The 25,025-nt window shown below is 46.8% G+C and overlaps 1 protein-coding gene across 2 annotated transcripts in view; it reads right to left on the minus strand.

The window, feature by feature from the left end:
• Positions 1–5,699: 5,699 nt before the first annotated feature.
• Positions 5,700–25,025, minus strand: part of TTLL5 (tubulin tyrosine ligase like 5) — a 92,417-nt gene continuing 73,091 nt past the window's right edge. For both annotated transcript variants that reach the window (XM_069950490.1, XM_069950491.1), the window contains 3 exons: positions 8,655–8,748; positions 7,856–7,950; positions 5,700–7,771 (listed from right to left, as the gene is read on the minus strand). In XM_069950490.1, the coding sequence (XP_069806591.1) occupies positions 7,564–7,771; positions 7,856–7,950; positions 8,655–8,748 (397 nt within the window). In that variant the 3' untranslated portion in view covers positions 5,700–7,563. The remainder of the gene's footprint in view (positions 7,772–7,855; positions 7,951–8,654; positions 8,749–25,025) is intronic.

The following is a 25,025-nucleotide window of genomic DNA, read 5'->3' on the forward strand; positions in this document are numbered from 1 at the left end:
CTCTACCTGTGCCCGTAGTGTTTGGCGGGACCGACCTAGGGACACCCACCGGGATGTCCAGGGTGTACACTCCACGACCTAGCTGATGGACTGGCTGTTCCAGTCACTGATTGGCACAGGCATTTTCCCTTGAGTTGCGACTCACAGCGGGGTCCCAACGCTCTCCGTGGGCATAGGGAGAGGTAAGTTGCTACTTGGTATTAAATTCCCCCCTGCCACATTTTCAAAATCCCCCAACTTCTGCTTTAAGTTAAGCTTGATGAATTTTATTTGTTTAAATTTTATTCCCAATGTTAACTTCAAATACAAATATGGAGCCTACAAGGAAATTTTAAAAGAATAATGTGAAAATAAGAAGTGAAGTTATCCTGGCCACAGGGGCCAGGCTCCAAAGAAAACACTTTCCCAGGAGGGATATAGGTTGTTAAGGGTAAGAGAGGAGACATTGCTATGGATTCAGGGGGTGATGAGGTAATAACATTAAAGCCCCTTTAAAAAGTGGCAGAGACACTCTACCTTTAAAAAGCTTGGACACATTTAATGTCCTACTGACATTCTGAGCCCCCAGTCCCTCAGCACAGACAATCCCACTGTTGTAGTCCATCGTATCTCGTGGCCAGAGTGTAATTCTAGTCCATTGTATCTCGTGGCCAGAGTGTAATTCTATTCCATTGGATCTCGTGGCCAGAGTGTAATTCTATTCCATCGGATTGTATGGCCAAAATGTAATTCTATTCCATCGGATCTCGTGGCCAAAATGTAATTCTATTCCATCGGATCTCGTGGCCAAAATGTAATTCTATTCCATCAGATCTCGTGGCCAAAATGTAATTCTATTCCATCAGATCTCGTGGCCAGAGTGTAATTCTATTCCATCAGATCTCGTGGCCAAAATGTAATTCTATTCCATCAGATCTCGTGGCCAGAGTGTAATTCTATTCCATCGGATCTCGTGGCCAGAGTGTAATTCTATTCCATCGGATCTCGTGGCCAAAATGTAATTCTATTCCATCAGATCTCGTGGCCAGAGTGTAATTCTAGTCCATCGGATCTCGTGGCCAGAGTGTAATTCTATTCCATCGGATCTCACAGCCAGAATGTAATTCTATTCCATCAGATCTCGTGGCCAAAATGTAATTCTATTCCATCGTATCTCGTGGGCAGAGTGTAATTCTATTCCATCGGATCTCGTGGCCAGAGTGTCATTCTATTCCATTGGCTCTCACAGCCAGAATGTAATTCTATTCTATGGATCTCGTGGCGAGAGTGTAATTCTATTCCATCGGATCTCGTGGCCAGAGTGTAATTCTAGTCCATCAGATTTCGTGGCCAGAGTGTAATTCTATTCCATCAGATTGTATGGCCAGAGTGTAATTCTATTCCATCGGATCTTGTGGCCAGAGTGTAATTCTATTCCATCGGATCTCGTGGCCAGAGTTTAATTCTATATCATCGCATTGTATGGCCAAAGTGTACTTCTATTCCATCAAATCTCGTGGCCAGAGTGTAATTCTAGTCCATTGTATCTCGTGGCCAGAGTGTAATTCTATTCCATCGGATCTCGTGGCCAGAGTCTAGTTCTATTTCATTGGATTGTATGGCCAGAGTGTAATTCTAGTCCATCGGATCTCGTGGCCAGAGTGTAATTCTATTCCATCGGATTGTATGGCCAAAATGTAATTCTATTCCATCGGTTCTCATGGCCAGAGTGTAATTCTATTCCATTGGATTGTATGGCCAGAGTCTAGTTCTATTTCATTGGATTGTATGGCCAGAGTGTAATTCTAGTCCATCGGATCTCATGGCCAGAGTGTAATTCTATTCCATCGGATCTCGTGGCCAAAATTTAATTCTATTCCATCAGATCTCGTGGCCAGAATGTAATTCTATTCTATGGATCTCATGGCCAGAGTGTAATTCTAGTCCATCGTATCTCGTGGCCAGAGTGTAATTCTAGTCAATCGGATCTCGTGGCCAGAGTGTAATTCTAGTCCATCAGATCTCATGGCCAGAGTGTAATTCTATTTCATCAGATTGTATGGCCAGAGTGTAATTCTATTCCATCGGATCTTGTGGCCAGAGTGTAATTCTATTCCATCGGATCTCGTGGCCAGAGTGTAATTCTATTCCATCAGATCTCATGGCCAGAGTGTAATTCTATTCCATCTGATCTCGTGGCCAGAGTAATTCTATTCCAACGGATCTCACAGGCAGAATGTAATTCTATTCTATGGATCTCGTGGCCAGAGTGTAATTCTATTCCATCGGATCTTGTGGCCAGAGTGTAATTCTATTCCATAGGATCTTGTGGCCAGAGTGTAATTCTATTCCATCAGATCTCGTGGCCAGAGTGTAATTCTATTCCATCGGATCTCGTGGCCAGAGTGTAATTCTATTCCATTGGATCTCACAGCCAGAGTGTAATTCTATTCCATCGGATCTCACAGCCAGAGTGTAATTCTATTCCATCGGATCTCACAGCCAGAGTTTAATTCTATATCATCGCTTTGTATGGCCAAAGTGTACTTCTATTCCATCAAATCTCGTGGCCAGAGTGTAATTCTAGTCCATTGTATCTCGTGGCCAGAGTGTAATTCTATTCCATCGGATCTCGTGGCCAGAGTCTAATTCTATTCCATTGGATTGTATGGCCAGAGTGTAATTCTAGTCCATCGGATCTCGTGGCCAGAGTGTAATTCTATTCCATCGGATTGTATGGCCAGAGTGTAATTCTAGTCCATCGGATCTCGTGGCCAAAATGTAATTCTATTCCATCAGATCTCATGGCCAGAGTGTAATTCTATTCCATCGGATCTCGTGGCCAAAATGTAATTCTATTCCATCAGATCTCGTGGCCAGAGTGTAATTCTATTCCATCAGATTGTATGGCCAGAATGTAATTCTATTCTATGGATCTCATGGCCAGAGTGTAATTCTAGTCCATCGGATCTCGTGGCCAGAGTGTAATTCTATTCCATCAGATCTCATGGCCAGAGTGTAATTCTATTCCATCAGATTGTATGGCCAGAGTGTAATTCTATTCCATCGGATCTTGTGGCCAGAGTGTAATTCTATTCCATCGGATCTCGTGGCCAGAGTGTAATTCTATTCCATCGGATTGTATGGCCAGAGTGTAATTCTAGGCCATCGTATCTCGTGGCCAGAGTGTAATTCTATTCCATCGGATCTCGTGGCCAGAGTGTAATTCTATTCCATCTGATCTCGTGGCCAGAGTAATTCTATTCCAACGGATCTCACAGGCAGAATGTAATTCTATTCTATGGATCTCGTGGCCAGAGTGTAATTCTATTCCATCGGATCTTGTGGCCAGAGTGTAATTCTATTCCATAGGATCTTGTGGCCAGAGTGTAATTCTATTCTATGGATCTCGTGGCCAGAGTGTAATTCTAGTCCATCGGATCTCACAGCCAGAGTGTAATTCTATTCCATCGGATCTCGTGGCCAAAATGTAATTCTATTCCATCAGATCTCATGGCCAGAGTGTAATTCTATTCCATCAGATCTCATGGCCAGAGTGTAATTCTATTCCATCAGATTGTATGGCCAGAATGTAATTCTATTCTATGGATCTCGTGGCCAGAGTGTAATTCTAGTCCATCGTATCTCGTTGCCAGAGTGTAATTCTATTCCATCGGATCTCGTGGCCAGAGTAATTCTATTCCAACGGATCTCACAGGCAGAATGTAATTCTATTCTATGGATCTCGTGGCCAGAGTGTAATTCTATTCCATCAGATCTCGTGGCCAGAGTGTAATTCTATTTGATCGGATCTCGTGGCCAGAGTGTAATTCTATTTGATCGGATCTCACAGCCAGAGTGTAATTCTATTCCATCGGATCTCACAGCCAGAGTGTAATTCTATTCCATCGGATCTCGTGGCCAGAGTAATTCTATTCCATCAGATCTCGTGGCCAGAGTGTAATTCTATTCCATCGGATCTCGTGGCCAAAATGTAATTCTATTCCATCAGATCTCATGGCCAGAGTGTAAGTCTATTCCATCAGATTGTATGGCCAGAATGTAATTCTATTCTATGGATCTCGTGGCCAGAGTGTAATTCTAGTCCATCGTATCTCGTGGCCAGAGTGTAATTCTAGTCCATCAGATCTCGTGGCCAGAGTGTAATTCTATTCCACCAGATCTCGTGGCCAGAGTGTAATTCTATTCCATTGGATTGTATGGCCAGAGTGTAATTCTATTCCATCGGATCTTGTGGCCAGAGTGTAATTCTATTCCATCGATCTCGTGGCCAGAGTGTAATTCTATTCCATCGGATCTCGTGGCCAGAGTGTAATTCTATTCCATCGGATCTCATGGCCAGAGTGTAATTCTATTCCATCAGATCTCGTGGCCAGAGTGTAATTCTATTCCATCAAATCTCATGGCCAGAGTGTAATTCTATTCCATCAGATCTCGTGGCCAGAGTGTAATTCTATTCCATCAAATCTCATGGCCAGAGAGTAATTCTATTCCAACGGATCTCACAGGCAGAATGTAATTCTATTCTATGGATCTCGTGGCCAGAGTGTAATTTTATTCCATCGGATCTTGTGGCCAGAGTGTGATTCTATTCCATAGGATCTTGTGGCCAGAGTGTAATTCTATTCCATCAGATCTCATGGCCAGAGTGTAATTCTATTCCATCGGATCTTGTGGCCAGAGTGTAATTCTATTCCATCGGATCTCACAGCCAAAGTGTAATTCTATTCCATCGGATCTCACAGCCAAAGTGTAATTCTATTCCAACGGATCTCACAGCCAGAATGTAATTCTATTCTATGGATCTCGTGGCCAGAGTGTAATTCTATTCCATCGGATCTTGTGGCCAGAACATTGCTTTATTTTAGGTCTTTTAACTCCACATCTGTACGACATTACAGAGTCTGCCTACTATCTGCAGAGAGTTCTGCTTTCAGTCTTTGTAAGTGAATCTTATCATTCCACCCTGGTTACTGCTACACGTTCCATTATGTGCTGTAATAGAACATCCAGGAAATCAAAAAAGTTTTTCACCTGAAATTTTTAGTTCCTGGATGTCGACAGACAACACGGCTTTCCCTCCCTTACTGTTGCTTTCTACCATTTTATGTGCTGCATATGCACATCTAGGAAGCAACAATTTCCGGTAAGAAAATTTTCTGCTATAACACGGCCCAAGAGGCCTGAATAACACTGTTTTGTCACCTAGGAGGGTATCTAAAGTCTTTGAAATGTGTTTAAGACAAAGGTAAACAGCTGGGACACTATACTAGTCGATCAATACTAGTGCGTTTTATACTTTTGATAATTCCTTTTTGTTAGTAGGAACAGGTTCTGCACCTGGAAAGGGAAGCAGCCATGACTTTTTACCAGTAAATGGTCCCATTTTGTGAAGCAGCAACAGGATTGGTGTCCTAAAAATTATGCAGAATTGACACAGAACACTCCCCACATGCTGCTGCTTTACAACAATCTGTGTACTATAAGCAAAACCTCAAGTAAAAGACTTGAGCCGTAATGAAGCACATTTTGTACAGACAGAATAGATTCAGAAGGCTACAATCATTGTGTGTGGTCCTTTCTGTTGACCTCTGGCAAACAGTCACCCATAGCAGCATAGCCAAGCCCCAATAAGAGGGGGTCATTGTAATGAAGATGTATATGCCCCCCCCCCAGCAAGGAAATGACAGCACACAACATCGTGTTTGTCTTTTTTACTAAAAATGTAAAAAAATAAATAAAAAAAGATCCTTGTACAATCGGAACGTAAGGGGCCACAGCAGTACACATGTTGGACAGACCACCGTCCTCTTCTGCATGTTCCTGGCTGTCCTGGGAGGAGGTGGTGTCTCTGCAGCGGATGTCATGTCGGACAGACCACCGTCCTCTTCTGCATGTTCCTGGCTGTCCTGGGAGGAGGAGGTGTCTCTGTAGCGGATGTCATGTCGGACAGACCACCGTCCTCTTCTGCGTGTACCTGGCTGTCCTGGGAGGAGGGGGGGTGTCTCTGTAGCGGATGTCATGTCGGACAGACCACCGTCCTCTTCTGCGTGTTCCTGGCTGTCCTGGGAGGAGGTGGTGTCTCTGTAGCGGTTGTCATGTCGGACAGACCACCGTCCTCTTCTGCGTGTTCCTGGCTGTCCTGGGAGGAGGTGGTGTCTCTGTAGCGGATGTCATGTCGGACAGACCACCGTCCTCTTCTGCGTGTACCTGGCTGTCCTGGGAGGAGGGGGTGTCTCTGTAGCGGATGTCATGTCGGACAGACCACCGTCCTCTTCTGCGTGTTCCTGGCTGTCCTGGGAGGAGGGGGTGTCTCTGTAGCGGATGTCATGTCGGACAGACCACCGTCCTCTTCTGCGTGTTCCTGGCTGTCCTGGGAGGAGGAGGTGTCTTGGTAGGGGATGTCATGTCGGACAGACCACCGTCCTCTTCTGCATGTTCCTGGCTGTCCTGGGAGGAGGTGGTGTCTCTGTAGCGGATGTCATGTTGGACAGACCACCGTTCTCTTCTGCGTGTTCCTGGCTGTCCTGGGATAGGAAGGGGTGTTTCTGTAGCGGATGTCATGTTGGACAGACCACCGTCCTCTTCTACGTGTTCCTGGCTGTCCTGGGAGGAGGTGGTGTCTCTGTAGCGGATGTCATGTTGGACAGACCACCGTCCTCTTCTGCGTGTTCCTGGCTGTCCTGGGAGGAGGTGGTGTCTCTGTAGCAGATGTCATGTTGGACAGACCACCGTCCTCTTCTGCGTGTTCCTGGCTGTCCTGGGAGGAGGGGGTGTCTCTGTAGCGGATGTCATGTTGGACAGACCACCGTCCTCTTCTGCGTGTTCCTGGCTGTCCTGGGAGGAGGTGGTGTCTCTGTAGCAGATGTCATGTTGGACAGACCACCGTTCTCTTCTGCGTGTTCCTGGCTGTCCTGGGAGGAGGGGGTGTCTCTGTAGCGGATGTCATGTTGGACAGACCACCGTCCTCTTCTGCGTGTTCCTGGCTGTCCTGGGAGGAGGTGGTGTCTCTGTAGCAGATGTCATGTTGGACAGACCACCGTTCTCTTCTGCGTGTTCCTGGCTGTCCTGGGAGGAGGTGGTGTCTCTGTAGCAGATGTCATGTTGGACAGACCACCGTCCTCTTCTGCGTGTTCCTGGCTGTCCTGGGAGGAGGTGGTGTCTCTGTAGCGGATGTCATGTCGGACAGACCACCGTCCTCTTCTGCGTGTTCCTGGCTGTCCTGGGATAGGAAGGGGTGTTTCTGTAGCGGATGTCATGTTGGACAGACCACCATCCTCTTCTGCGTGTTCCTGGCTGTCCTGGGAGGAGGAGGTGTCTTGGTAGGGGATGTCATGTTGGACAGACCACCGTCCTCTTCTGCGTGTTCCTGGCTGTCCTGGGAGGAGGAGGTGTCTTGGTAGGGGATGTCATGTTGAACAGACCACCTTCCTCTTCTGCGTGTTCCTGGCTGTCCTGGGAGGAGGGGGTGTCTTGGTAGGGGATGTCATGTTGAACAGACCACTGTCCTCTTCTGGACTTTGGTGGATGTCCTGGGAGGAGGGGGTGTCTTGGTAGGGGATGTCATGTTGAACAGACCACTGTCCTCTTCTGGACTTTGGTGGATGTCCTGGGAGGGGGGACTGGTGGTCTGGATCTTGCAAACACAATCTGGGTTCCATCAGGGAGGCCTGCAGGGGTGATGTTTGTGTTTGGGTTGTAGAGGAGCGCAGAACCGGAGTCACTGCTGAGCAGCGTGCTGGGAGTCTTGTGTCCATCTGCTGACAACACCCTGGAGGAGAGAGTGACATGTTACATGAACTTCACTGTAATCCCCCTCCCCCCAATACACACACACACACAGTGTCCTACATACCGGATCGTGCGGGACACAGACAGCTTCCGCACCACACCCAGCTGGTTAGTAGAGGGTGGAGCCGGCTGGAGGACACCATGCTGGATGTCCACAAGCTGAGAAGATAGATAGGTCCCATCTTTATATTATTGTGGGGGCGGCCATCTTGCCTAACCAGTTACTACCAGCATTTAGAAATCAATTATATATATATATATATATATATATATATATATATATATATATATATATATATATACACACAGAAGTCTATATCTACGGGACTTGCTGTAAAGCTGGTCATACACTTTCAATAACATTCAATAATCATTCAGCCGTCAGGTATGCCTTCTGTCAATCCCCCCCCCCCCATACACAGGAATATTCAGCACAGCCAGGCATTCCTGTGGGAGCTCCGACAGCAGCTTATCTCTCCCTGAACAAAGGAGACATCACCTGTCAGTGGCTGTTCTAGACAGACACTTAGATTGACGGCCAAATCTGCTGAAAGTCTAAAGTGGATGGTGACCCTAAAGTTACCATGTACCTGTCATCATAAAAAAACTTTTGATGTCATAGGGACATGTTAAAAGTTTTGATTGGGCCAGGTCTGAGTGTTCACGTCCATAACAACTGTGAGAACGAGCGGGGAGTGGAGCGCACAGGAGCGTCATCCACTCTATGTCAATGAAAAGAGTTGGGCTCCATAGACTTATGGATCCCGATCAGTACAAGTGTGAACACTCAGCCCGGACCAATCACATGTCTCTATGATACGTCAGAGGTTTGTTACGATGAGGCTGCAGTTTGATGGACTTACCTGGTCTGGGTTGTGCCTCATCTCTGATGACAGGGGGGAGGTACTGTTGCTGTTGCCGGAAGAGGGGGGCGCTGCGCTGTGATTCTCCGACTCCCTGCAAAACACAATGAGGGAGATTGAGGAAGCAGACCGTGGCAGCAGATCATAGTGACGCACATGCACCTGCTCGCTGTAAGCATACGGAAGGAGTCTAACAGGCAGGATTCAGAGAACAGTGGCAGCAGATTGTAGTGACACACATGTGCCTGCTCGCTGTAAGCATACGAAGGTGTACCTGCTCGCTGTAAGCATACGGAAGGCGTCTAACAGGCAGGATTCACAGAACAGTGACAGCAGATCATAGTGACACACATGTGCCTGCTCGCTGTAAGCATACGGAAGGTGTACCTGCTCGCTGTAAGCATACGGAAGGCGTCTAACAGGCAGAATTCGCAGATCATAGTGAAGCACATGTGCCTGCTCAATGTAATCATACGGAAGGTGTACCTGCTCGGTATAAGTATACTGTGAGAGATATAGTCTGAAAAATATCTATATGTATATGTATACTCAGGTATAGCTCGTACTGCCATATGGAAATCATTATATATATACTTGAATGTGTCTTTGTTCTCTTAGGACTTGGGAGGGGGGGATACGAGTGGTCTTGGGTGTCAGATAACTTAGGAACTCATCAGCATAAGACCCTCCCGAGTAGGCAAATAGCCAATTGTGCCAGTATTAACCCATGATGTAACCACCTTTTCCTGTACGTCATAACTAGTATAAGAACTGTTGTTTGTGTAATAAAGCAGAACCTTTTTGCATTGATACCAATTGCTATTGGTGTCTGTGTGAATCTGGATGAGCGCTCATACTATTATTTGATATAATTTGGATACCGCACAAAGAGGAAGAAATCGCTATTAGTGCGATAACAATTTTGGTGCCGTGACTCGGATGATCTAGATCTAAATGGCGTCTGGTCAACCGTACCAGAGATAAGCTTTAAGGAGGAACATTAGATGAGATCACAGCTGCAGCAGGTAAGAAAGTTTAGATTTTACTCACCGAAATCTCTTCTTTCCATGACGTCCCAAGGCAGCACAACAGAGGGTTAACATTATTTCTCTTTTCCTACTAACAGAAGAACCAATCATAGTAATACAAGTATACTAGCAATTAAGAGTAATTAGCACCAGGCACCTCCCCCTTAGCTATATAACACCCTAGAGAACACACATCAGCGTGAAGTATGCAGCAATATTATTTAATGAGGGTGGGTAGCTTGTGCTGCCTTGGGACGTCATGGAAAGAAGAGATTTCGGTGAGTAAAATCTAAACTTTCCATTCGTCCCTTCGGCAGCACAACAGAGGGACATATAAAGCAATGGAAATAGAGGGAGGGTTTTTACGTAGTCGCCAGTTCCAGCACACTCCTGCCAAAGGACGCCTCTCTGTTAGGAAGGACATCTATCCTGTAGTGCTTGATGAAGGTCCCTGGTGATGACCATGAAGCTGCTTTGCAGATTTGGTCCATGGACACTTGTGCTAGTTCCGCCCAGGAAGTAGCTGTCGATCTGGTTGAATGAGCTCTGATGCCTTCTGGTGCCGATAGACCTGAGGACGAGTAGCATTGGGCAATGGTGCCCTTAATTTTCCCTTGTTGGGCCCAGCATATTGGAGAAAAAGACAGTCCGAGCGTCTAAAGTCCTTTGTTTTATCCAGATAGCCTAAGACAGCACGCTTAACATCTAGGGTATGGAGTTTGGCATGAGTCTCATTCTGGGGGTCTGGAAAAAAATCTGGCAGAAAAATCTCTTGATTGATATTGGTGAGGGATGCCACCTTAGGGAGAAAAGAGGGTCTCATACGGAGGATTAGGCAGTCTTGCATAACTCTCAGAAACGGATGTTCCGCTGAGAGAGCTTGTATCTCTCCTACCCTCTTGGCTGAGGTGATGGCCACCAAAAATAGAGTCTTCCAGGATATAGATCTGATGTCCGCTGTCTGAAAAGGCTCAAATGGAGGTTGAGACAGAGCCTCTAACACCAATGGCAAGTCCCAGGAAGGTAAAGGACTCTTGACCGGAGGGCGAAGATTCTTTAGAGCTCTAAAAAATTTTGTGACCAGAGTCGAGTTAGAGAAAGCACCGTCAAAATGATGATTAATCGCAGAAAAATGGACTCTTAGAGTGTTAAACTTGAGGCCCATGTTGAAACCTTCTTTGAGAAATTCCAAGACATGCGAAACAGATGGAGAGAGGATATTACGGAGATTACACCAAGAGTTAAATTTCTTCAGGATACGGCTGTAAACTTTTACCGTAGCGGGCCTATGTGCGGCCGACAGGATGTGCATGACGTCCTCCGATAACCCTATAGACTGAAGGGTTAGCCTGTCAGTAGCCACGCCGTCAGTCTCAGTCTCTCCGGACATGGATGGTAAAGGCCTGCTTGTAAGAGAATGTCCGGTCTCAACGGGATTTCCCAGAATCGCCCCTTGGCCAGAGACACAGCCAGGGGAAACCATGCCCTCCTGGGCCAGTAAGGTAGGATCGCCAGGACTGAGGCCTTGTCCCCTTTGACTTTGGTCAGAACTTTCATGATCAGAGGAAATGGTGGGAAGACATAGATGAATTTTTGACTCCAAGGGATTGATAGACCGTCCAGGAAGTCTGGCTTGTCTGCCCTGTATATTGAGCAAAAAGTTCTCGTCTTGCGATTGAGTCTCGTCGCCATTACGTCCAGCTGAGGTTCCCCGAACATGTTGACTAGATGAGAAAACACCTCCGGATGAAGACTCCATTCCGCTGGATTCAGCTGCTCTCTGCTCAGAAGTTCTGCTTGAATGTTGAGAGACCCTCTGATATGAACTGCATGAAGGTCTAGGAGATGATCCTCTGCCCACGACATTAGGAGACTGCACTCCTCCATTAGACCTGGGGACCTGGTGCCTCCCTGCTTGTTCACATAAAACACTGCAGGGAGGTTGTCTGACTGAATTAGGATGCATTGGTGATGGACCAGAGGAGCGAAATGACGCAGGGCTAGGCGGATCGCTCGCAGTTCCCTGCGGTTGGACGAGTACGAGGCTTCTTGTCTGGACCACCTTTTTTGGACCCACCTGCAGTTCAAGTGGGCCCCCCAACCTATGGCTGACGCATCTGTGGTCAGTACCAGACGCGGGGTACTGGACATAGACTTCCCCACCGAGATCTTGTCTGGCCGGAGCCACCATGTGAGATCTGACCTCGTGGGGGGCGATAGTCTCAACAACCTGTCCAGCCCCCAAGGCCTCCTGTTCCACTGCGTGAGGATGTCGAGCTGCAGTGGCCTGAGGTGAGCTCTGGCCCAAGGAACAGCGTCTAGCGAAGACGTCATAAGCCCCAGAACGCTCATGGCAGAGCGAACCGTCACCTCTGGTCCCCGAAGCAAGTGAGAGATTTCTGTCACCAATCGTTCCGATCTCTCCGAAGAGAGAAACAGTTTCATCAAGATCGAGTTGATGTTGAAGCCCAGGAACCTGCAAACTCTTGCTGGAGTGAGGCACGATTTTTGTCTGTTGACGATGAAGCCATGATTCTCTAGAGTCTCCTGAGTCAGACGTAGATGTTGAATCAGAACTGCTGGAGAGGAGGCCTTGACCAGCCAGTCGTCCAAGTATGGTATGATATAGACTCCCCGGAGTCTGAGGTGGGCAGCCAAGATTACCGCAACCTTGGTAAAGACCCGGGGAGCGGACGACAGGCCGAAAGGGAGGCAGGTAAACTGGTAGTGACGCGTCTGGTCTCCTGATGAAATTGCGACCCTTAGGAACCTCCGATGACTTCTGAGGATCGGCACATGTAGATAGGCGTCCTTGAGGTCCAGGGTCGCCATATAGTCGTCTTGATGCAGGACTGCGGCGACTGATCTTATTGACTCCATCCTGAAGTGTTTCTTTACCAGGAAGGTGTTCAGGAATGTTAAGTCTATTACCAGCCTCCAAGAACCCCCTTTTTTGGGGACGGCGAAAACCCGTGAGTAGACGCCGAAGCCTCTTTGGTGTCGAGGAACTTCCTCGAGGGCTCCCTTCTTCACAAAATTTTGAACAAGGCCGAGGACATGAGGACCGCTGTGATTGCGGAAGAAGGTGTTTGGGGGTATACTGGCCAACTCTAGGGAGTAGCCCCTGCTGATGACAGAGTGGACCCAGGAGTCTGATGATGTTTGAAACCAGACTGCAGCAAACTGAGCGAGTCTGGCCCCCACGATCCTCCTGGCGTCAGAAGGATGAGCCCTTTGTTCCTCCCGAAGAGGGCTTTTTCTTATATGAGGATGATGTATTGGCCTGGTAATTGGACTTATTCTGCTTGTACTTTTGCTGAAACCTTTTTCTAGCTGGAGACCTCCGAAAGGGCTTCTGCTGCAGACGAAACCTAGGCTTCCTTGGGGGCTGAGGAAAATCCACCCCTTTCTTAGAGCTCATACCCTCCAGGATGGGGGTAAGTTGAGGGCCAAAAAGGTTCCCAGCCTGAAATGGCAAGGAACAAAAATGGTTCTTGGAAGAAACATCCCCTTGCCATTCCTTCAACCACAATGCCCTCCTTGCCGCTGTGGACGAGGCCAACAACTTAGCGTTAAGGCGGATCATGTCCAGGGGGTAGTCCGACAGGAACTCGGCAGCCAGTTTCATATCAGGGATATCTTTTAGAATATCCTCCCGTCGGACCCCATCCTTGAGATCCTTGGACAACCGGCTCAGCCAGACCCTGAGTGCTCTACTGACCGACACAGAAGCGATAGAAGCTTTAACAGCTTGGGCGGCCCCCTGGTATATCCGCTTAAGAGAACCATCTGCCCGCCTGTCCATCTGGTCTCTCAGAAGCGCAGACTCGTCAGAAGGAAACATAGACTTTTTGGACAACCTGGCGACCGCCAAATCAACACTGGGAGTGGAATCCCACGCTTCTGAACACCCAGGGTCTAACTTATAGACCGACTTAAACCTGGAACCTAGATCCGCCTTTTTCTCTGGTTTCGCCCACTCGGCCTGCATGAGGGGGTCCAACAGCGGTTGGTTGGGCAGGGCGTGATGGGAACTCTCTGAAAAATAAAAAAGAGCCTTTTTTTTGGAAGCTTGGAAGAACTAGGTTCGCCCTCCACTGTTTTTTTAACTGCACTGATCAGAGTAGCCACTTGATCTTTCTGCAGCAAATAATAATCATCAGGGAGACCTCGATCCGGGGTACCTTTGTCAGAGTCGGCCTCAGAGACCGAGTCCTCCTCATCCTGAGAGGACTGGCATGGTGAGGAGAGAACAGAAGCCGGGACAAGGGCTTGAGACATCGGTACCTCATGATGACGTTTTTGTACCTCATTGAAGATTCCGGAAAGCTGGTTTTTAAACCATCCCATGAATTCTTTGGCTTCTGACTGCATGCTACCGTGAGGAACCGGGGCAGCGCAATTTTGGCAGACATCAGAAGCGCAGTCGTCTGGCAGAGGTTGGTTGCAGCTGCGACACATCCTGTGTCTGTCCTTGCGTCTCCTTTTCCCCGATGAGGAATGGTCCCGCTGGTTGTCCATCCTAAGAGGCAAGCAGTAGGATAAGCGGATAGAAGACACAGATAGATAAAAAGGCAGGTAAAAAAAAAAAACATCAGCCTTAACCCTGCTGACATACCTAATGTGCACAAAGTAGGCGCTCCTGGCAGAGTGCTGGGAGCTAATCCTAGTCCCCAGCACCTTTAAATCTCCTTCCTGGGCAAATGAGGAGGCCGGACTTGCCAAAAACCAGCCAACCGCGGTATTCGGCCCTGATGACGTCACCACAGGAAGTCAGGTTGCCACATGACCGGAAGTGGGGCAGACGCTCAGCAGAGTGCAGCCATGGAGACAGGAAGTGGGGCAGACACTCAGCAGAGTGAAGCCATAAAGACAGGAAGTGGGGCAGAGAACTCCAGAGTGAGCAGAGCCTAGTCCCGGAAAGACCCCCGCACCCGCCGATACTACAAGTGCGGGGACCGGAGCCAAGCCCCACCCCCTCCCGGAGCCCACCGCACGTATAGTCAGCCAGGAGTATCCAAAAGTTTGTGGCGCAGCGCCATGTTCAGGAGAGGTTATGTCCCACACACAGCGATACTCCATGTGCCGGACCCCTCCCCCTGCAAATACACGGCATGGCTGCGGGGCGACAGACTATCAGCAACCCTGCTGTAGAAAGAGCCCAGCCACTGCATCACCGGAGACCCTCCCCAGAGAGTAGAGCCGGGAGCAATACCCTTACCTCCTAGACCTCAACAGGATCAGAGGTATGTGCAGGGACCGGCTGAGCCGAGGACCCCCTCGGTATGCCAGGGGTTTCTGAATAAGCGAAGGTTCTTCTTAGCAGAAAAAAAAACAGAAGAAAAAAACACGCTGATGTGTGTTCTCTAGGGTGTTATATAGCTAAGGGGGAGGTGCCTGGTGCTAATTACTCTTAATTGCTAGTATACTTGTATTACTATGATTGGTTCTTCTGTTAGTAGGAAAAGAGAAATAATGTTAACCCTCTGTTGTGCTGCCGAAGGGACGAATGGAAAGCCTTATTTCTTACTCTCCTCTAAGTCCCCGTTTGGCTTGTTTCTGAGTGTTGACCTAACGCTATTTAGGGTTCAATTGTGCTGGATCTAAATTAAGAACCCTAAGATCCCCTCTTTGTGTTGGTAGTGCTAAAAGTCTGTGTTTTGTAGAAAGAATATCCGGTACCATTCGGATATAACGCAGTACGTGAGACGTAATACGTAGTATGGTGTATTGTGTAAGGGCTCCCTCTAGAGGATGTTATATAGAAACTGCATAAAGAAATTGCATATAAACAGAAAGTGAGTTAGAACTGTCTGTAACTGTGAATAAAGAACCCATAAATTAGTCAGCCCCTCTATGAGCTGAATATTGGTCAGCCAGGAGGGAGCCGAGTAGAGCTCGGTCAGCCTCACTCTTGAGCTGAGTATTAGTCAGCCGAGTGCAGAGAGCTGAAAAAAAAAAAAAAGTACTGGTCAGCCCTTGTCGAGCTGAGTATTAGTCAGCCGTTGAGGAGCTGCGTGTGTGGTTAGAGTCCACTAAGTACTGGTCAGCCCTTGTCGAGCTGAGTATTAGTCAGCCGTTGAGGAGCTGCGTGTGTGTTTAGAGTCCACTAAGTCTTGAAAAATGGGTAATTCTAATGTTACAGGTGGTAGCGTAACAGCTGCCCAATTGATGGAGGATAGAGAAGGTAAAGATGCAGTTCAAAAGTTAAAATCGTTCATGCAAGCCTTAGGGATGCCGAAAGGTGGTAGATTGAAGGAAGAATTGTGGAAAGAGATATTGGTTGAAGGATAATAATCGTCTAGAACAAGCAGAATTATGGTGGAAGATATCTTTAGAAGTGACTGATGGAAAGTTAAAAGAAATTGAGAAAGATGGGCAGTTTTTATATGAGAAGATGTCTGAAAACAAAGAGTGTGTTAGCTCTTCAGCACAGGGTGAGGCAGCCCCCACCACCGTGTGTAATGCTCTTTCAACAGGAACTCCCTCCATCGTGCAAAACATTCCAATCCGAAATCCCCTCTATTCCCCAACTTCAATTCCAAATGGTATACCTTCTATGGTGCATACTGCTCCACCCCCATATGGTGGGGGTTGGGAGTGTAGTTGTAGACCAAAGAATCCTAACTGGAGAGAGATTTGTTGTAAATGTACTACACCCAAAAGCTGGCTAAGTCCAGCTATAACAGCCAGAACTGGCCTTTACCCTATTTTATGTGCAAATAATTCTTCCCAATTATATGTACCACCAAAACCAAGTATGCCTACTGCAGCTGCACCTATAATGACAACGGGAGGTGCCTCTGATGCACCCCTTGAATATAGTAATCCACCGTCACTTCTACCCTATTCAGATAGAAGTGCACCACAGTCACAGGAAAGTGCAGCAAGGGTTTTGGAAGATAGAGATTTTAGGTCCCATAGAACATCATCTGCGCCAAACAAATCTAGATCAAATCCTTTTTGGCGCACATCCCGACAACCAAGTTATGGGATTGGCCCCCTAGTGAGATGCTAGCAATAATGAGCAGAATTCCTAATCCAGAGGAGTTGGGTTAGACTCACTGAGTGGGGGAGGAAGAGGCTAGCAGATCAGTCAGCCACCTTGTCTGATATGCAACAAGACAAGACAGAGAGTGTGGAGAAGTTTTATACTAGACTGCAGCAGAGATGGATGGATTTGGGCTTTGAAAATACCTCAGAGATGCACGGTAGAATTTTGACTGCTGCTTTTGTAGAGGGTCTTAGAGAAAACATTCGTAAAGGTTTGGTATGGGCCAGACCTGAGTGGAGGTCTCTACAACCTCCTACTCTGTTGCAAGTTGCTAAAGGAGTGGAAGTAGAATTCCCCAAAAGACCTAGAGCGGGTGTGGCTGCTTATCAGCTCCACCCAAAGAGGGAAAGGGAGGAATATTTCGACACAGGGGTAGGTGTTTAAACTGTGGGAGATATGGACATTTTAGGCGTGAGTGCCGTGCACCTCTCCGCCCCAGAGAGGAGGAAACAAATGGACGCTCTCAGCAAATGGAACGCCCATAGGGAGTTGCCAATGCAGAGTCAAATGCTGTGTCTCTATTATCTATGCAATCCTTTCAGACTCTATTGCACTATTGAGTCTCTTGGCCACGCCTCAGCTGTCCTCACTCAAGCAAGGGCGGGCAAACAACGTCCTGTGGCCTATTACTCTGCCAGACTTGACCCAGTAGCTAGAGGAGCTCCGTCTTGTGCCCGTGCTGTTGCAGCTGTGCACCTCATGCTTGATAAAAGCTCTGACATTGTACTGAACTACCCTGTTACAGTACTTGCCCCACATGACATCACTGCCATTCTAACACAAGTGCAGCCCAAGCACCTCTCCACTGCCCGGCACCTTAGACTTCAATGTGCACTCCTTATGCCACCAAATGTCACCATTCAAAGGTGCACAACCCTGAACCCGGCTACTCTGCTGCCTCTGGAGGGGGGAGGGAGTAGTAGTATGAGTCACCTAGCACAGTATCTTCCTGACTCGGAGGAGTCACATGACTGTCTCCAGTTAATGTCCCAAGAGACGGCAGGGTTTGATCATGTGGTAGACACCCCCCTAGAAAACCCAGAAATCGAGCTCTTTGTGGATGGATCGCGGTATGTTGTCCAGGGAAAATTTTATACGGGGTACGCAGTTGTTACCCAACATGAAATCGTCAAAGCAGAACCCCTGCCTCCTCATATGTCTGCACAAGAGGCCGAACTCAAGGCTTTGGAAGAGGCCTGCAGATATGCAGAGGGAAAAACTGCTAACATATTTACCGATTCCAGATATGGGTTTGGGATTGCCCATGATTATGGTCCCATCTGGAGGGCTAGAGACTTTCTCACAGCAAATGGCAAGCCAATTAAAAATAGCAAGGGTGTAAAGGCCCTAATGGATGCTTTGCTGTTGCCAAAGAAGGTGGCCATTGTTAAGGTCAAAGGCCACTCTTCAGACAAAACCCCTGAAGCTCGAGGGAACCATCGGGCTGATCAGGCAGCGAAAGCTGCTGCACAAAATCCCAGACATGACCCTGCAGGGATTGCAGCCGTACAACAAGACATTTCCCTGCCAGTTGATTTTGAAATGCTTAAAACATTGCAATCTCAAGCCAGTAAGGAAGGAAAGTCTGGGTGGGAAGAGAAAGGAGCTAAGATGAACCCTGAAGGAGCATGGGAAATAAAAGGGAAATTGTGTTTACCCTGTGCCCTGTTTACTGCCGCAGCTCAGGCCGCCCATGGTAACACCCACTTGTCAAAGACTGCAATGTCTGATCTGGTGAATAAATATTGGCATGCCCCAGGATTTAGTGTTGCAGCAGCCAAGTTTACCCAAGCTTGTATGATTTGTGCCCATCACAATGTGGGAAAAACTGTAAAACACCTTTGAGACACACCCCCAGGCCCAATTTCCCCTTCCAAAGACAAATCGACTTCATCCAACCACCCAAAGTTGGGACCCTTGAATATGTACTAGTGTGTGTAGACCTATTCTCGGGATGGCCAGAGGCATATCCAGTGGCCAAAGCCACTGCGAAATCTGTTGCCAAGAAATTGATTAACAATTTGTCGTTATGGGGTCCCAGAGACAATTGAAAGTGACCGTGGTACACATTTCACAGGGGAGGTCATGAAGGAAATCATGGGGGCCCTGGGCGTTGAGCAAGCCTTCCATACAGCCTACCATCCACAAAGTAGCGGTAGAGTAGAAAGACTGAATGGAACTATCAAATCTAAGCTGCAGAAAGCTATGGCTGAGCTGAAAAAGCCATGGACAGAGTGCCTACCCCTAGCACTCTTCTCCATTCGGTATACCCCTAACCGAAGGACAGGCCTCAGCCCTTATGAAATTCTCTTTGGAAATGCCCCTAGGCTAGGGCTTTATTTTCCACAACTCCAGATGCAGCATAGTAACCTTACTGACTATGTTATCTGTCTCACAAACCGATTATCTAACATATGTTCCCAAGTGTTTGCTTCTCTTCCAGATCCAGACAGCATAGAGGCGACCCACTCTCTACAGCCAGGAGATTGGGTAGTGGTGAAAAAGCACGTCCGAAAAACTCTAGAACCACGGTTTGAAGGTCCACACCAAGTTCTGCTGACCACCGCCACAGCTGTCAAATTGGAAGGAAAACCCAATGGTATCCACGCATCCCATTGCAAGAAAGTGCCTGAACCGTCACCAGAATGATCTTCAGGGGCGTAACTGTCCTGCATGTGGTGATATGTTTTGTGTATTGTATAAAAGGAGAACCTCAGACTGATAAAATCCCTACTTTTGTGTTCCAACAAGACGAAACAAAAACTGCTAGAGTTAACAAAGGGGAAAACCTATTGCAGAGAATGACACTCATTAAAGCAATCCCATCTGATAACTGCAGGTATGATAGATGTAACCCTCTGTTCCTATCAATTAGAAATCCCACTCAAGAAGATTCAGGGACTTATGTCCTAGGAGCAGTGGTAGAGGGCAAAGACCCCATAGGTCAGTTCAAGATAATGGTAATGGGAAAGGATACACAGGCAAATCCTACCCCTCTGCCAATATTTGGTGTTAAATACTTAGACAATCTTAAATACGAAGATAAGTTAGCCATCGAGACTGGGTTCTCCGATACCAACTTATGGGTAGAATGGGTACGTTGTACAGCCCTTTCTCAGGATATTGCCTGGGCTGCAGCTCGTCCCCATTTAGGAACTGTACCTTTTCCATTAGATGATATCACTGATCGTTAAGATGTACTCTGAAACTGTTCCTATTAATGAGATGGCCCCACGTTGTAAAACCCTAGCATTATTATATCCTGCAGTAAAGGAGGAAGATCATATGGGCTTTGGTGTAGTTCCGTACCCGGGGAACTAGACTTGTTTTGAACGCAATAGTGTAGGACTACCCCTTGGTGCTTTTCCCCCAGGGTACTGTTCGCACATTGTACAACTCACTGACCCGAGCAATAGTAGTGACGATTACCTAGATAGGTGGTTTATTAATCAAATAAAAGAGCATGCAGATATCTGGGGGATGTGCGGAGACCTGAAACTCCGACCCAGGATGCAGACAGAATGGGTAGGCCAGTGGGCCTTAGTTAACCCCTTAAGGTCAAAGCCTATTTTCGTTTTTGCGCTTTTGCTTATTCCATTTTAAGTTTAAAAGTCCATAGCGCTTGCATTTTTTCACCTAGAGACGTATATGAGCGCTTATTTTTTGTGAAACCAATTGTACTTTGCAATGACAGGCATTATTTTTCCATAACATATGTTGCGAAACCGGAAAAAAATCATTTGCGCTGTCAAATTGAAAAAAAAAACGAATTTGTTTTGATTTCGGGGAGTTTTGCATTTACGCCGTCCGTCCTATGGTAAAACTGACTTGTTATGCATGTTCCTCAAGTTGTTACGATTACTATGATATATAACATGTATAACTTATATTGTATCGGATGGCCTGTAAAAAATTCAAACCATTGTTAACAAATATACGTTCCTTACAATCTCTCCATTCCCCGGCTTATAGCGCTTTTATCCTTTGGTCTATTGGGCTGTGTCAGGTGTCAGTTTTTGCGCCATGATGTGATCTTTCTATCGGTACCTTGATTGCGCATATACGACTTTTTGATCGTTTTTTATTACATTTTTTCTGGATTTGATGCGACCAAAAATGCGCAATTTTGCACTTTGGAATTTTTTTGCGCTGACGCCGTTTACCGTGCGAGATCAGGAATGTGATTAATTAATAGTTCGGGCGATTACGTGTGCGGCGATACTAAATATGTTTATTTATTTATTAATTTATATTTATAAAATGGGAAAAGGGGGGTGATTAGGACTTTTATTAGGGGAGGGGATTTTTTATTAATAAAAACACTTTTTTACTTTTTTTTTTTACTGTAACTAGAAGTATCTACACAGCAAAGATTTACTGTAACTAGTATATACACAGCAAAGATCGATTAGATCGGTCATAGATTACTATGGCCTGCTGCAGGCCATAGCAATCTATTGTCGAGCCGGGATCAGCGCCACTCTGAACCCCCCCGAGCGGCACCATGACGTATCAGATACGTCATGGGTCGCTAAGGGGTTAAGATACTTATGCCTTTCCAGATATTTTCCCCTCCTAAATGGAATGAGGTCAATCACAAACGTAGTAAGAGATCACTCCCAACATCCTTTGACCCACATGTCTATATTGATGCAATAGGAGTTCCTAGAGGAGTCCCAGATGAGTTTAAAGCCAGAAACCAGATAGCAGCAGGTTTTGAATCTCATTCCTATGATCGCCATTAATAAAAATGTAGATTGGATTAACTATCTCTATTATAATCAACAGAGATTCGTCAACTACACCCGTGATGCTGTCAAGGGAATTGCAGAACAACTAGGCTCCACCCCAATAATGGCCTGGCAAAACAGACTGGCCCTCGACATGATTTTAGCTGAAAAAGGAGCGGTCTGTAAGATGTTCGGAGGGGTCTGTAAGATGTTCGGAGGGGTCTGTAAGATGTTCGGAGGGGTCTGTAAGATGTTCGGAGGGGTCTGTAAGATGTTCGGAGGGGTCTGTAAGATGTTCGGAGGGGTCTGTAAGATGTTCGGAGGGGTCTGTAAGATGTTCGGAGGGGTCTGTAAGACGGTCGGAGGGGTCTGTAAGACGTTCGGAGGGGTCTGTAAGATGTTCGGAGGGGTCTGTAAGATGTTCGGAGGGGTCTGTAAGATGTGCGGAGGGGTCTGTAAGATGTTCGGAGGGGTCTGTAAGATGTTCGGAGGGGTCTGTAAGATGTGCGGAGGGGTCTGTAAGATGTTCGGAGGGGTCTGTAAGATGTTCGGAGGGGTCTGTAAGATGTTCGGAGGGGTCTGTAAGATGTTCGGAGGGGTCTGTAAGATGTTCGGAGCTTCGTGCTGCACATTCATTCCCAACAACACTGCCCGATGGAAGCATCACAAAGGCATTACAAGGACTCACAGCTTTATCAGAGGAACTGGCTCAGAACTCAGGAAATGATAATGCTTTTACCTCATGGCTTGAGAAATGGTTTGGAAGCTGGTCCAATGTAGTAGCCAACCTAGTTATCACACTTGTTGTTTTTGCAATATTAACCCCTTCAAGACCAAGCCTATTTGGGCCTTAATGACCAGGCTCATTTTTCAAAATCTGACCTGTCTCACTTTATGCTCTTATAGCTCAGTGATGCTGTAACGTATGCTAGCGATTCTGAGATTGTTTTTTCGTCACATATGGCACTTTATATTAGTGGCAAAATTTGGTCACTACTTTGTGTGTTTTTTGTGAAAAACATCAAAATATCATGAAAAATTTAAAAAATTAGCATTTTATGAACTTTGAAATTCTCTGCTTCTAAAAAAAGAAAGTCGTATTACATAAATTAGTTACTAAGTCACATTACCAATATGTCCTCTTTATTCTGGCATAATTTCATAAACATATTTTACTTTTTTCGGGTGTTACGGGGGTTAGAAATTTATCAGCAAATTACCACATTTTCGTGAAAGTTTCCAAAACTGATTTTTTTAGGGACCAGTTCTTTTTTTAAGTTGATTTAGGAGGCTTGTATACTGGAAACCCCCATAAGTGACCCCATTTTGGAAACTAGACACCTTAAAGAATTAATCTAGGGGTATAATGAGCATTTTAACCCTACAGGGGCTGGAGCAAAGTATTCACCATTAGGCTGTAAAAAAATGGAAAATTAAAATTTTCCAATAATATATACGTTTAGATTAAAGTTTCTCATTTTAAAAAGGAACATGATAGAAAAAGCACCCCAAAATTTGTAACGCAGGTTCTCATGAGTACAACGGTACCCCAGATGTGGGCGTAAACCACTGTATGGGCACACAGCCGGGCTCAGAAGGAAGGGAGCGCCAATTAGCTTTTTCAATGCAGATTTTGCTGTAGAAGTTTCCGAGCGCCAGGTGCGTTTGCAGAGCCCCTGTAGTGTCAGCGGAGTAAAATCTCTCCATAAGTCACCCCATTTTGGAAAGTGCACCCCTCAGAGAATTCATCTTGGGGTAAGATGAGCATTTTGACCCCACAGGTATTAGAGGAAAGTATTCAAAATTAGACAGTAAAAATGAAAAACTCGAATTTTTCCAATAATATGTTCCTTTAGTTTAAAATTTCTCAATTTATTGAGGAGCAGAAGAGAAAGTTCACCCCAAAATCTGTAACGCAGGTTCTCCTGAGTAGAACGGTACCCCATATGTGGGCATAAACCACTGCATGGGCACACAGCCGGGCTCAGAAGGGAAGGAGCGCCAAGTAGCATTTTCTCTGCAGATTTTTCTGAAGAAGTTTCTGAGCGCCAGGTGCGTTTGCTGAGCCCCTGTAGTGTCTACAGAATAGAATCCCCCCAAAAGTCACCCCATTTCGGAAAGTGCACCCCTCAGAGAATTCATCTTGGGGTAGGATGAGCATTTTGACCCCACAGGTATTGGAGGAAAGTATTAAAAACTGGCCAGTAAAAATGAAAAACTAAGAATTTTTCCAATAATATGTTCATTTAGTTTGAAATTTCAAAATTTCACAAGGAACAGGAGAAAAAATGTACCCCAAAATCTGTAACGCAGGTTCTCCTGAGTAGAACAGTACCTCATATGTGGGCATAAACCACTGTATGGGCACACAGCAGGGCTCAGAAGGGAAGGAGCGCCAATTTGCTGGAGCAAAACCGCAGCTAGTAATAGTTATTAGAATAGCGCAGTTACTAAAATACAATTAAAAAATGAGATTACAGGTAATGTGGGGTGGTTAGGGGCAACCAGGGGTGGTTACAGGTAATCTGGGGTGGTCACGGGTAATCTGGGGTGGTTACGGACAACATGGGGTGGTCACGGGCAACCTGCTGTGGTTACAGGCAACGCGGGGTGGTTACGGACAACCAGGGGTGGTTATGGGCAACCTGAGGTGGTTACAGGTAATCTGGGGTGGTTATGGGCAACCTGAGGTGGTTACAGGCAACCAGGGGTGGTTACAGGTAATCTGGGGGGGTTACAGGTAATCTGGGGTGGTTACAGGTAATCTGGGGTGGTTACAGGTAATGTGGGGTGGTTCCGGGTAATTTGGAGGTGGTTACGGGCAGTCTGGGGTGGTTACAGGCAACCAGGGGTGGTTACAGGTAATCTGGGGTGGTTACGGGTAATCTGGGGTGGTTACGGGTAATCTGGGGTGGTTACGGGTAATCTGGGGTGGTTACGGACAGTCTGGGGTGGTTACGGACAGTCTGGGGTGGTTATGGGCAACCTGAGGTGGTTACAGGTAATCTGGGGTGGTCACGGGTAATCTGGGGTGGTTACGGTGAACCCTCAGCTTTCATCACTCATCACTCTGCCCTCAGCTTTCATCACTCTGCCCTCAGCTTTCATCACTCTGCCCTCAGCTTTCATCACTCTGCCCTCAGCTTTCATCACTCATCACTCTGCCCTCAGCACTCTGCCCTCAGCTTTCATCACTCTGCCCTCAGCTTTCATCACTCTGCCCTCAGCTTTCATCACTCTGCCCTCAGCTTTCATCACTCTGCCCTCAGCTTTCATCACTCTGCCCTCAGCTTTCATCACTCTGCCCTCAGCTTTCATCACTCATCACTCTGCCCTCAGCTTTCATCACTCTGCCCTCAGCTTTCATCACTCATCACTCTGCCCTCAGCTTTCATCACTCTGCCCTCAGCTTTCATCACTCTGCCCTCAGCTTTCATCACTCTGCCCTCAGCTTTCATCACTCTGCCCTCAGCTTTCATCACTCATCACTCTGCCCTCAGCTTTCATCACTCTGCCCTCAGCTTTCATCACTCTGCCCTCAGCTTTCATCACTCATCAC

The sequence above is a fragment of the Dendropsophus ebraccatus genome, chromosome 13 (assembly GCF_027789765.1).
Source record: "Dendropsophus ebraccatus isolate aDenEbr1 chromosome 13, aDenEbr1.pat, whole genome shotgun sequence".
Lineage (NCBI taxonomy): Eukaryota > Metazoa > Chordata > Amphibia > Anura > Hylidae > Dendropsophus > Dendropsophus ebraccatus.